Source organism: Typopeltis vanoorti, chromosome 2 (genome assembly GCF_054136105.1).
Source record: "Typopeltis vanoorti isolate ZY-2024b chromosome 2, IOZ_Tvanoo_1.0, whole genome shotgun sequence".
NCBI lineage: Eukaryota > Metazoa > Arthropoda > Arachnida > Uropygi > Thelyphonidae > Typopeltis > Typopeltis vanoorti.
Window position 1 is genome coordinate 62,470,011 of NC_143550.1, and position 13,699 is coordinate 62,483,709.

A 13,699-nucleotide genomic window follows, 5' to 3' on the forward strand; every position below is an offset into this window, starting at 1 on the left:
CAAGTTTCGTTAGTCATAAGATTAACATCTTCAGGGGTAAAGAGAACTAACAGTTTAAAGCACAAACTATAAGAAATTACGAAAAACAAGTTCATTTGAACTTCTTAACCACAGAAACCTATGCATAAATTATATTCTTGTTTAATTCTTTATCCCAGTGTAAGCCAATTGACCAGTAAATCGATCTGGGCAGTAGTCCTTCCCATAATGCATAGCATTATATATACATGCCCAAAAGGATGTGGGCTTTGCATTATCATTAGTCCTTATATACCAGTAGCCTAGTTGTGAGGAAATTTGACATGTGAACTTTGTTTGCTTACACTCGGATAAAGGATTAAACAAGAATATAATTTCTTGGCATTTCTAATTTTTTAAAAAATTGAAGATTTCTTCCTGAATAACAAGAAACAAAAAGAGATCTGATTAATTCATAAATATTCAGAAAAAGTTGATCAAAATTTTGTGGGCTTAAAAAAAACATTAAGTATTCATTCAGTTTAATATCTATATTATAGCATTGACAACCTTTGAGTTCAGTATGTTACTCCCAAATACAAACTTGTTGCTAATAGATAGTATCAACTTTACGTGTCTGAAGAGAAAAAAAAATTGCTTGGGTAAATCATGGAAATGCCTTCCAAAAGGGGAAAAAAAAAATCATGGTGTTGTAGAGGTCACAGTATCCCAACATGCAGAGACCCACTGTATTCCTAAACCTAAACTTTACTTCCATATCACCCACTTAATAAGCCTTATAAAATTTAAAAGCTGCTTTAAGTTGTCTCTGAACATGCTTTTGCAAACATCCATGTCATATGTGAGATTCATTAATCTTCTTACCTGATTTTTTTCTCTGTTGTTGACCAGCATAGTTCATATATATATATATATATGTGTGTGTGTGTGTATTCATTTTTACTAGAATATTTAATGCTAATACACACTCACTCATATACATTCTTCCTGGCCAACCTGTGTAAATGCTCATGATCTCACACTATATTAAAGCAGTAGTGTATAGTTATTATATTATCAGTATCAAACATTAATTTAGGGCTTTTTTTTTTTTTTTTTTTTTGAAAACAAAATACAGTTATGCTCTCTCTCTCTCTCTCTTTCCATAATAAAACATGACAGATAAATAATAGTTTATTACAAAAGCACCTACATCAAATTAGTTCTTGAAAGATCAAGATTTATAGAAACCTTCAGTATTTTTCTTGATTCTCTAGGATAGAATCTCATACTGAAACATCAGACTCTCTTGTGGAGACAGCTGTTGCTGAAGAGTCTTGGTATGATAGCCGAGTGGACAGTGATGGTGACTTCTCTTATCCTTTATCTAACTGTGGCATTTCTGCAATTCCCACTTCTGAGGGTGGTAGTTCCACTATATCCAACTCTAGTACTAACAATTTTACCCAAATTCTTGCTAACTGTGCAAATAATGATATTAACGTCTCTCCTATTAATAACAAGTTATGTAGCAATCACCTTGATACCTCTCCTGAATGCAGTCAACTTGCTGTTCCTTTGAATAAAAGTGATATTTTTAATAGTGGTTTTTATAATGTTAGCTCTAACATAGAAAATTCTAATGTATTTAACGATACAAAAAATTCATTATCTAGTCATTGTGATGAATCCTTCATAAATAATGTTGACACAAAAGATTTGATTATGGGAATTAATTGTCCTTTAACTTCTGACTTAACATCTGTCAGTGAGCAGAGTCCTGTTCATATTAATAAAGAGTCTATTAACATGCCTAATGGCAATGCTGATAACCAGGATATCAATAATGAAAATACAAATGGCATTCCTATTTTAGGATGTGAAGAATTACCATCCCATACTTTGCAAAATGTTAATGATTCAGTTTTGTCTGCTTGTGATTTAAGTTCTCATTTAGCCAATACCCCTAAATTAGTTGTAACCAGCTCAGAAATAATTCATGATTCTGAAAGTGTTTTTTTTGATATTGGTGATAATGATTTTGGTATTAACAAGAATGTGATGGGACTTTCTAACTCTAATGGAATTGTGCCTGTTACTCTTGATTATAGTGCACCAGATTCTAGTGCTGTATGTGCCAAAAGCACAGCAAATACTCCTTGTAACTCAGAAAAAAAAATTTTTTTTTCTGAGCATTCTGATATTGCTAGCAATGAATGTATTGAAGCATCAGTTCATGATTCTGAGTTAGGCAGGTTACATGATTTTAATACCGTTATGATTGATTCAGAGCAGTTCATATTAAGTTCTGATACTTCTAAACCAACTGTTTCTGACATCAGTAATCCTACTTTGTCTTTTAATAATAACTTAAATTATTCTTCTAAATTAGCTTATTCAATATCTGCTTGTGATTCTGATTGTTCTCTATATGTTAATTCTATTACTAAGCCTATTACTTCAAAGCCTATTACTAGTAAATCCGATTGTTCTAGTTTTGCTGTTCAACCAGAAACTTCCATGATTACTGCATCCCCTAAATCTGATTCTTTCCATGTGCATTATACCCATAATTCTGGCATTACCCATCCAAGTATTTCTCATTACCATGAAAACAAATCTGATTCCAATTTTGCGAGTACTAAATGTCTTCTCAATTCAAGCACTGAAAAGTCTTTTTTATCTTCTTCTAATAGTGTTCCATTTGTGAATACCTTTGTTTCATGTTCTGGTAGTTCTGAATCGTGTATTTCCAGTTCTGATAGCACTAGGACTAGTAGTATTAGTTCTGCTAGTCCTAGTGGTAAGCTTTCTTTGGTTTCTGATTCTGGTTCCTTTTCTGGTGTTGCTGGTAATGATGATATATCCTCTAGTCTAATTGGATGCACCCTATTACCTGATGATCTTCAGCCTAAAAATTTGGATGTTCATTCCCAATATGAAATTAATTCTGCAAATTCTGTTTTTCATTATTCTGAAAAGTCAAGTGTGACACTTAATACTTCAGCTTCTTTCGGTTGTTCTGACAACTTGGAGTTTACATTGCCTGAATGTAATAATTCTGTGTCTACTTCCATTAATTCTGTGGAACTTACCAGTAAACTTGCAACCGTTTCTTTGGATTGTGAGAATTCTGGTGTTATTTCTCAGTGTTTAAATGCCGAAAATGCGAGCATTTCTGAAAATTTGCCCTCCGTTTCTCCATTTCTGTCTAGTGCCAGTTTTATTCCTGGTAGAGAAACATCTGTGTGTATGAAACCTAACACTTCTATATATAATGAAGATTGCATTCCTAGTTCTTCATCACTTGACAAAAATGTTTCCAACATAACAGATGCTATTCCTAGTAGTCCCAGTAACAATAGCCATTCTATCCTAATTACTGATAAGAATTGTTTAACTTTGTCTATTCCAAATAACAATTGCTGTAAATCTAAGAACCATCAGCCCAGTGAATCTACTAATGATAATAATTTCCCTGGTATCAATTGTTTTGAAAGTATTCCTGCAGTGAGTTTTGCAGGTGAGTAATTTTTGTGACATAAAAGTTATATTTATTTGCATTTTTAATGTATAAGTGTATCTAGTGCATATGTTAATCCTTGATATGTAAACTAATTTTTTATTGGAAATTATGAAAAATATTACACCTTTAATTATATGATAGGTATAATAATGCTTTATCATAGCAGCAAACTGCTATAATAATAATAATAATAATAATAATAATAATAATTATTATTATTATTAATATCTGAACCTCCATGGAGTCAAAGGACTCATTGCAGGAGGTCTGTACTCTCTCTCATGCAAAAAGGTCATGGAACCATGCCTTAAACCTATTCACATTTCTGCATTTACCACACTTTCAAGCAATGTGTTCCACTCACCAGTCACTCTTCATGCAAAGAACCTGCGTTCCACTCCCCTGCTCACACTATACAGCTTCCAGGAATGGCCTCTAGTTCTACCATTGTCTCCCTCTACTTTATGAAAAATCTCCTCCACATTAATCTGGTAACAACCAATCGTATCCTCTCTTCTTCTTCTATTCACAAGGCAAGTTGCAATCTCTCATTGTAGAAATCTGACATTTCATAGATCTGACACTAGCTCAGTAAACCTTCTTTGGACTTTCTCCAATACATTCTCATCGTCCTGAAAAACCAGGTGACCAAATCAGTGCACAGTAGTCAATATGTGGCCTTATCAAAGCCTTATACAAGGGTATCATAACCTCTTTGTTTCTGCATGCCAATGTCCTCCTCATTATTGCAGAGGACATTGGCATGCAGAAACAAATCATAATAATCCATTGGAATGTTCTTACAATTTTAGCAGTGTGACCCCCTAAACTTCAAGTCTGTTCACCACCATGCCAGATCTTTTATCTCCTTCACCTCATTCAGAATTTCTCCATTAATTGTATACACTGCATCCCAGCCTTGCCTACCAAATTTCATGACCTTGTAATTTGCAGTATTAAATTAATGGCTCCACTCACATAATCTGTTCAGATTTTCCTATAAAGCCACAATGTCTGCTCTTCTTCTCGTAACTCTTCCTAACTCTGCATCATTGGTAAACAGCTGCACATCTCCAGTTAAGCTGGTCCTAATGTCATTAATGTACTAATTAAACAGTAATAGTTCCAAAACAGATTCCTGTGGCACTCCACTGGTTTCTTTCCTCGTTTGGGATTCCACTCATCCATACACAACCTGGTGATACCTGTCCAACAGCCAATCAGCTATCCAACTCACTCGTCTGTTATCTATCCCATCTGTTTCAGTTTAGCTACTAGCTTATCATGTGGCAGTCTATCAATGATAAAGAAGTATATGCATCTTCTTTATCGAGTGAATTTGTTGCCTTGTTGTAATACATAATCTAGCCTCAGTCTCATCCCCTTCCCTTCCCTTCCCTTTTTTTTTTTTTTTTTGAAGTACAACAATTTTTCCCACCTTCCATTCCTTTAGGACTCTCCCTGTTGCAAGACTCATGTTAAACAGGTGTGTGCCAAAGGTGGTATTAATTTCATAGAGCATTTCCCGAAGACACATGGTGATATATTCTCAACTCCTATTGCCTTATTAATATCACATTTACTTAATTACTCATATACTTTCTGCTCATTCACCATCAGTCCCTCCTCTACATTCCAGCTTCTCTTGATATTGCCTTCATGAGAATGAAACACACTGATAAATGATAAACTACTCATTGAATACTTCAACTATATCCTCTGCATGGGTTATCAATCTGCCAGTGTCATCGACTAGCATCATCATCCATACTCAGTTTGCATCCACCCTACAGCATGGAAGTAAGCCTATACACAGCCACTTCTCTCTCTCTCTCTCTCTCTCTCACACACACACACATAAGTTAAAAAAAAAAAGTGCTTTTCATTAAACTGTTAACCTATTGCTTTTTTGTTATCTCTGTTTTGTATAAATGGAAGAAAGTCATCAACAGCCAACTTCTTCAACACGTGGAGAACTGTCAACTAATAGTGACCAGTATGGATTTTGCCAATCAGGATCCATAGCATGTCTCATCTACATTACATCTCTTTACATATGCCATGGAAAGGTTTGGGGAAACCTGTGCTGTTGTATACTTGGCATTTCCAAGACATTTGATAGGCATTTGTATTGAGAACTTCTAAGCAAATGGCCATCTTATTGTTTGCTTTCCTCCTTTTGTAACTGAATTGCCAATTTTTTCTTGGATCGTTCACTGTCTTTAATGATATTGAGTGTTCTCTCTCTCTTCACCATGTTCTCTCCAGATTTTCTGACTAATGCAAGTGCACCTCAAGGCACTGTTATTTCACCCATCCTCTTTCTTGTATACATAAACAACCTTTCACCTGACCCCAAACCCCATCCATAGCTTTGTCAATGATAGCACTCTCTATTTATTCTTGTAACTAACAAACCTTGCTGTGCTTTAACATCTGAAGCTTCAAGATCATCTACAAGCAGTGAAAGTGATGGAGTTGTTACTCCATGTCATCCTTTAGTGGTGCAATAATAACTTCATCACTTTCACCACTTCCAAAACACAGTTTTGCTTTGTTTTTTGTAAAAAAAAAAAAAAAAAATCCTAGTTATTCTCCCCTTACCTTTGATAATGCCCAGCTTAACAGCCAAGACCACATATTTATTATATATATATATATATATGTGGTCTTACATATGAAATCCGAATTTTAAGTGGGGGGTGCTGCCTATACAAAATTAAAAAAGTTTTTTTTCCCTAATTAGTAACCAATTTATTAATAAATAAATATACAAATTTATTTATTATTAAATTGGTTACTAATCAGGGAAAAAATAATTATATAATTAAAAAATAATAAATCTACAGATTCATTTATTAATAAATTGGTTATTAATTAGAAAAAAAATTAATTATTTTTTTATTGTTTTTAATATATTGTTTATTATTATTTTTAATATATTGATAAATTATTGTATATTTATCAATAATTTCATTAAAAAATTGACTAATTTTTGAAAGAAAAAATTTTATGTGTTCAGTTACTAGGTATGTGCACTTCTTTTTTTGATCTATGTGAGAATAGTACTGGTCTCTCACATGGAGTGGAGCATCTATAACTTTTCTAAAATTTCTCAGTGCTGTTCAGTTGAATGACGACCAATCTCTCACAAATTCTCTCTCTCTCTCTGGTTGCAGTCTCATAGATGGTCAGTTTTTTATCCATTTCCATGGATACTGCTCAGGAGAACTACCATTTATTATATGCCTCTCATTGCTGCTAAACCTATAGCATAAGCACAAGCAACAACTACCCAACTACAGATGCTGAAGTTTATAGCTGAAGTGGTGACTCACTGAGCTTGCTACTCCATTCATCTTTCACTCCTTCCACTCTCCGTGCTGTGAAACAGCCTTCCTCATAAAGTATCTCCCCCCCCCCCCAAGACTAGCCAGTCCATGATTTTGTTTGTATATATTATCTTGAAATTTGAAGTAATTTGTTTGTATATATACAAACAAAATCATGGACTGGCTATGGGTAATCCTTTATCCCCTGTACTCGCAAATATTTACTTCGAGGATTTTGAAACCAAGGCTATCTCTTCTTTTATTTTAACACCTAAAGTTTGGAAACGTTATGTGGATGATGTCTTCATTGTTTGGAGCCATGGACGTGAATCCCTTATGGTTTTCCTCGAACATCTCAATAGCCGACATCAAAGTATTAAGTTTACTGCTGAGCTTGAAACGGATAATTCCTTGCCTTTTCTTGATGTTAAACTGACTCGCTCTTCTGGTAAACTAAAAATATCGATATATAGAAAGCCCACACGTACCAACAGATATCTGCACAGTCAGTCTCATCATTTCCCTCCTCATAAACTTGGAATAATTTCCACCTTGGGACATAGAGCCCGTTCTCTTCTTGATGACCCAAATGAACTGCTTACAGAAATAAACCATCTGAAAACTTCTTTTGAAGTTAATGGATATTCCAAAAAAATCATTGACAAATTCTTTCTTAATCCTCCTAGACATCACTCAGAAGAAACAAATAGATTCAAAGGCAATATATCTATTCCTTACATAAGTACTGTTTCACACAAATTAGCAAAAGTTCTAAGAAAATACAATATCAGAACCTTGTTCACTCCACTTCCAAAGATCCGTTCCTTAATTAGCCACCCAAAACCTTGTCATCATCAACTCAAATACCCTGGTGTATATAAAATATTATGTGACTGTGATATTCCTTATTTCGGGCAGACAGACAAATCTGTCGAAATGCGTATGGAAGAACACAGGAGAGACATTACAAGAGAGAGACAGCGAGCGAGTGCATTATCAAGTCATATCCTTTTCTCGGCTAATCCTAATGATGATAACCAAAGTCACAAAGTCTGCTGGGAAAAATCTACTAACATCTTCCATTGCAGTAACGAAATAGAGAGAAAAATTGTGGAATCTAGAGAAATCATCTTCAGTCCTGTTCATCTAAATAACAACTTAAGCTACAACCTCCCAGATAGTCATTCAGCTGTAATCATGTACTGGCGTTCACGTGATGCAGCAAACACACACACTCTCCCAACAATGCAACAAACGAAAGAACAGCTTCAAATACAATTACAACGTTTTCATGCTAATTATGTATAAAGACTGTCTGTGTTGTTCATAGTCTTTTAACCCTCAATGTTTAGTGTTTTTTCTTTTATAATGTCACCTGAAGAAGGCTGTTACAGGCCGAAACTAGTAGTTTGTTTATATTAAAACCTTTTTACTTAAATCTCGGTTCTAGTTATTTAATTCTTCATAAAACTATGTATGTTAACCGAGTCAATGATCATTCTGTCATATATAGATATATATAATATAAGCCTTTTTATGTCACGTTTGTATGTCACATTTTTTGAAATGTTTTGAAACTCAGGGGCTACTCTAGGCACAGGGGGGGGGGGGGATCTCCTTTCGAGTCTTCAAAATTCGAGTGATCAGAATTCAAGGAGAACCGGCCTACCAGTCTGGAACTCGAGAGGGGGGAAGACGCCCCCTTGAGTCTTCAAAATTCGAGTCATCAGAATTCAAGGAGAACCAGACTACCAGTCCAGAACTCGGGGGGGGGGGGGGTGCCGGGGGGGCAGAGCCCCCAGTATATATATATATATATAGAGAGAGAGAGAGAGAGAGAGAGAGAAAGATGTTGAAAGTTATAGTCTAACCAAGTGCAAAATGAACTTCCAACATCTTTCTCTAAATCCAGAGTAATTTAATAATAAGGTGATACACCCTGTGGCAACTCATATAGGTAAATATTACCTCTCCATTGCTTCTGCCTTGGTATCACTACTTCTGGGTCTGCTTCCCACTGACGAGACCTCGATAAAGGTCGAAACCAGTCTGGATAGTGACCCTTCCCTTAATGCATGGCATTATACATGTCCGCAAGGAGATGTGCTTTGCATTATGGTAGATACTAAGACAAGGAGAGATGAGAGCTTGGTCCACCTTTGCTACGAGTTGCCAACAAATGTAGCACCTTGCCTCAGTTCTGAAGATCTTTTCAGATGCAGACTTTGTTTGCCTACACTTGGATAAAGGATTAAACTAAATTTATTATTATATTTTAACTTAAACAGGCAAAAGCTGACTTCTTTAAGACGAATATGATTCACTCTTATCCCTCCTGCGAATGCACACACACTCGTATGCGCACGCACGCACGCACACACACAAATCTGAAATAATTTTTTTTACCGTTTGTTGCACACTGATGGCAAGCAACACCAGGAGAGTGACAAAGTTCCCTGCTCTCTCTCCAAAAATTCAGAAATAGGTGGAACAATTGTGACATTCCATCCCTAAATAACTATGAAAATGACTTCACTACTAAAAACACATGTATAACCACAGTGATTAGTTTTAATAAGTAAATATTTCATCCCAAGTATCTTGGGACATCCTCAGTACAGTAATTCAAACAATACTAGGAATAACATACAGTTAGGGTGCATGATTACAATGGAATCTCAATACGCATGCAGTAACGTGTTATAGAAGTAAATAAAAAAAAAAACATATATAAAGAGACTATTTTACACAGTTTTGGATGATAATTTCCCATACTTTAGGAATAGTAAGAACGTTGTTGCGGTTTAAATTTCGTCTGTGTAGTAGGGCTTCAGCACTTTCTTTATATAGACGTTCATGTTTAAATAAAGATCTATGTAAAAGTTTAGACTTTTCCCAATGGATCCTATGGTTTGGGTTCTCAACTCCGTGTTGAGAAAGACCAGATTTCTGCCACTTGAAAAGATGAATGTGGTCTTGATGTTCCGAGATGTGTTTCTGAACAGATCTACCTGTCTGTCCAAAGTAAGACAAATTGCAGAGCATGGGATCTCATAAACGCCAGGTAACATCAGAGGTGAGAATTTGTCCTTAGGAGAAGGTAACAAGTTATAGAGCTGGTTGATGGGTTAGTAAGTAGTGGCAAAATTGTATTTCTTCATAATTTTTGAAAGACGTTCGGAGATGCCTTTGACATAAGGTATTGTTCTTGTACAAGCTTGTTCTTGTCTAGGTTGATATATGGGGAAGTGACTGATGGTTTTTTGAGTTGTTTTTGGATTATATCCATTTAGTATGGCTGTATTTTTGATTATTTCTAGTTCTTGGTTTAGAGATTCTTCAGAGGAGCAGAATTTGTGTGCTTTGGTAACTAGTGATTTAATGATGCCAAATTTCTGAGATGGATGATGAGCGTAACAATCGTGAATGTAGTGACCTGAAAATGTAGGCTTGCGATAGACAGATGTGCCGATGGAACATCTTCTTTTCTTTGAATGTGTAAATCCAGAAAGGAGATATCCTGTGAAGATTCTTTTTCTAGCATAAAGTTGATACGAGGGTGAAGAAGGTTTCTTTTGTCTAGAAACAGGTATAATTTATGTTTGGGATGATCCCAGACTGCAAAGACGTCGTCAACATATCGTAACCAAATTTTTGGTTTGGATTCAAAAATGAAAATCTTTTCTTCCAGGTGTTCTAGAAACAGGTTTGCTAAGTTTGGTGATAAAGGAGACCCCTTTCTAGAAAAAATAAACCTTCTTCACCTTGCCATCAACTTTATGCTAGAAAAAGAATCCCCACAGGGTATCTCCTTTCTGGATTTACACATTCAAAGAAAAGAAGATGTTCCATCGGCACATCTGTCTATCGCAAGCCTACATTTTCAGGTCACTACATTCACGATTCTTCCGATCATCATCCATCTCAGAAATTTGGCATCATTAAATCTAGTTGCCAGAGCACACAAATTCTGCTCCTCTGAAGAATCTCTAAACCATGAACATAAAATAATCAAAAATACAGCCATATTAAATAGATATAATCTTAAAACAACTCAATAAAATCATCAATCACTTCCCTACACATCAACCTAGGCAAGAAGAAGTCCATAAGATTCCCATACCTTATGGACTTCATATGTCAAAGGCATCTCCGAACGTCTTTCAAAAATTATGAAGAAATACAATTTTGCCACTACTTACTAACCCATCAACCAGATCTATAACTTGTTACCTTCTCCTAAGGACAAATTCTCACCTCTGATGTTACCTGGCATTTATGAGATCCCATGCTCTGCAATTTGTCTTACTTTGGACAGACAGGTAGATCTGTTCAGAAACACATCTCGGAACATCAAGACCACATTCATCTTTTCAAGTGGCAGAAATCTGGTCTTTCTCAACACGGAGTTGAGAACCCAAACCATAGGATCCATTGGGAAAAGTCTAAACTTTTACATAGATCTTTATTTAAACATGAACGTCTATATAAAGAAAGTGCTGAAGCCCTACTACACAGACGAAATTTAAACCGCAACAACGTTCTTACTATTCCTAAAGTATGGGAAATTATCATCCAAAACTGTGTAAAATAGTCTCTTTATATATGTTTTTTTTATTTTATTTACTTCTATAACACGTTACTGCATGCGTATTGAGATTCCATTGTAATCATGTGCCCTAACTGTATGTTATTCCTAGTATTGTTTGAATTACTGTACTGAGAATGTTCCAAGATACTTGGGATGAAATATTTATATTAAAACGTAATCACCGTGTTTATATGTGTGTTTTTAGTGATGAATTCACTATAGGTTTCATCATATAAAAAAAATATGAAAATGACTATTCATCTGATAAAACCGACTTTCTCATATAAGGAATGGCCCTCAGGTGTTTCACTAGAGGTGCAAAACTGTTCATCAAGTTAATAAATTGTGATTACATAGATGAGGTTGTTTATTTTAGAACAGATTGCCAAATGAAAAATATTTGATTTACATTTTTTTCTGTACTTCTTTAAATTTTTTTTTTATTATTAAAATGAAAGGTTAATTATGAATGTTAATTATATTTTGTTTTTTGTGCAGATTTCTAAAAAAATTATTTTTTTCATTTAATTTTTACAAGTAGTTTTTAAATTAAGTGCAATTTATAGTTGTGCTTATTTTAATATACATATTTTCTTCACACACATACATATTTTCTTTCTTATTCATATGGAATAAGAAAGAAATTAGTCGGAACACTAAATTAGCTGTATACAAGACTGTGTTCAAACCAATTTTAACTTATGGATCTGAGAGCTGGGGCAGAAGTAAAACACTTGACCAAAGACTAGAGACCGCAGATATGAGAGTCCTGAGAAAGATTAGAGGCGTGAACAGATGGCATCAATGGCAATATCATATTAAAAATGAGGATATTAGGAAAGAACTTGACATTGTCAGCATCCAGGAATGCGTTAGCAGAGCTAATCTCAGATGGTATGGTCATTTAAATAGAATGGGAGAGGAAAGATTAGCAAAACAAGTGTTCTCTGCCAGGTTGGCAGGAAAACGACCCAGAGGAAGACCAAGATATAGGTGGATTGATACGGTACAAAGTGCCTTAGACGATAGAAATATAAGATCTGATAATGTTGGAGTCTTGACAAGTAACAGACTGATTTGGAGGAAAATTGTAGATAGGAAGTTAGTAATGATGTAATTTTTTCATGTAGTACTGTCATATCCTGTACACCCCTTGAGGGTACATGGCAGGAATTTGATGATGATGATGATGATGATGATATTTTCTTCACAAAGGAAAAGTTATAGAATCATTTTTGTACATATTCTTTATTAGAACACCATCTATACACTATTTATAATACAAAAAACAACAAAATTTAGATAATTTATTATTATTATTATTATTATTATTATTATTACTATTATTATATAGGTATCTTTGTGGAGCGTGAGGATTGGTGAAAGGCCCACAATAACGGTTGTTGACTGTCTGTCATACCTCTCCTTAAACTCATTCACTGATAGGGCATTCTTCACTACTTCTGGCAATCTGTTCGAATCATTCCAAATTATTAAAATAGACTGCCACTCACAAAGCAAAAAAAAAAAAAAAATTAGTTTTCATGCCCCTATTCACCATACTGTTCTATTATTACACATTCTTATTAACTGGGTGTGACCCATTGTTCTCTTCCTGCTCATTATGTATTGAAAATGTTTTTTTTTTTTGCATCAGTCTTATCATAAAACTCCTTTAGAAACTGTTAAGTTGGTCATATCACATCTTTCCTGCTCACAAACTAAAGTTTTTACAACCCTCACACCTTCAATCTTTCCTCATGAACGGTCTGCATTCATAGTGAAGAATTTATGGAGACAAAAACATATGTGTTGGAGTAATTACTTATAAGTTAAGAAAATAACATGACGTTTTGACCTCTGTATTGAGGTCATCATCAGGAAAACATGCCTATGTACATGACAAGAGCTACGTGATACTGCACAAAAGTAAGATGAATCTAAATACCTTGTGAATCATTTATCTTAGCCTGACCTCTGGTGAAAAAAAATAATAAATAAAATATATACAAAAATATAAATTAATTAACAAAATAAAATAAATTTTTTAGACATATCAGTATAGTAATATACAGATAATAGAAAAAATCTCTAAATAAATAAAGTTTTATAGTAGAACTACATTAAACACATTTCTACAGTCCTCTTATATTAAGGTTTTCTTGTGTTGGGGTTCTGTCATCATGTTCTGGGTGCTATATAGCAATGCTTCCCAAACTTATGGATGTATAGCCCCCCCCCCCTTCATAAAAATTAAGATATTTCACTGTTCCCCCAATCAAAAAAAATCAT

The 13,699-nt window shown here is 34.5% G+C and overlaps 1 protein-coding gene across 3 annotated transcripts in view; it reads left to right on the plus strand.

The window, feature by feature from the left end:
- The window catches only part of LOC150109088 (uncharacterized), a 418,260-nt gene that overhangs the window by 158,730 nt on the left and 245,831 nt on the right, over positions 1 to 13,699 (plus strand). For all 3 annotated transcript variants that reach the window (XM_090405584.1, XM_090405600.1, XM_090405591.1), the window contains exon 4: positions 1,236 to 3,481. In XM_090405584.1, coding sequence (XP_090261710.1) covers positions 1,236 to 3,481 — 2,246 coding nt within the window. The remainder of the gene's footprint in view (positions 1 to 1,235; positions 3,482 to 13,699) is intronic.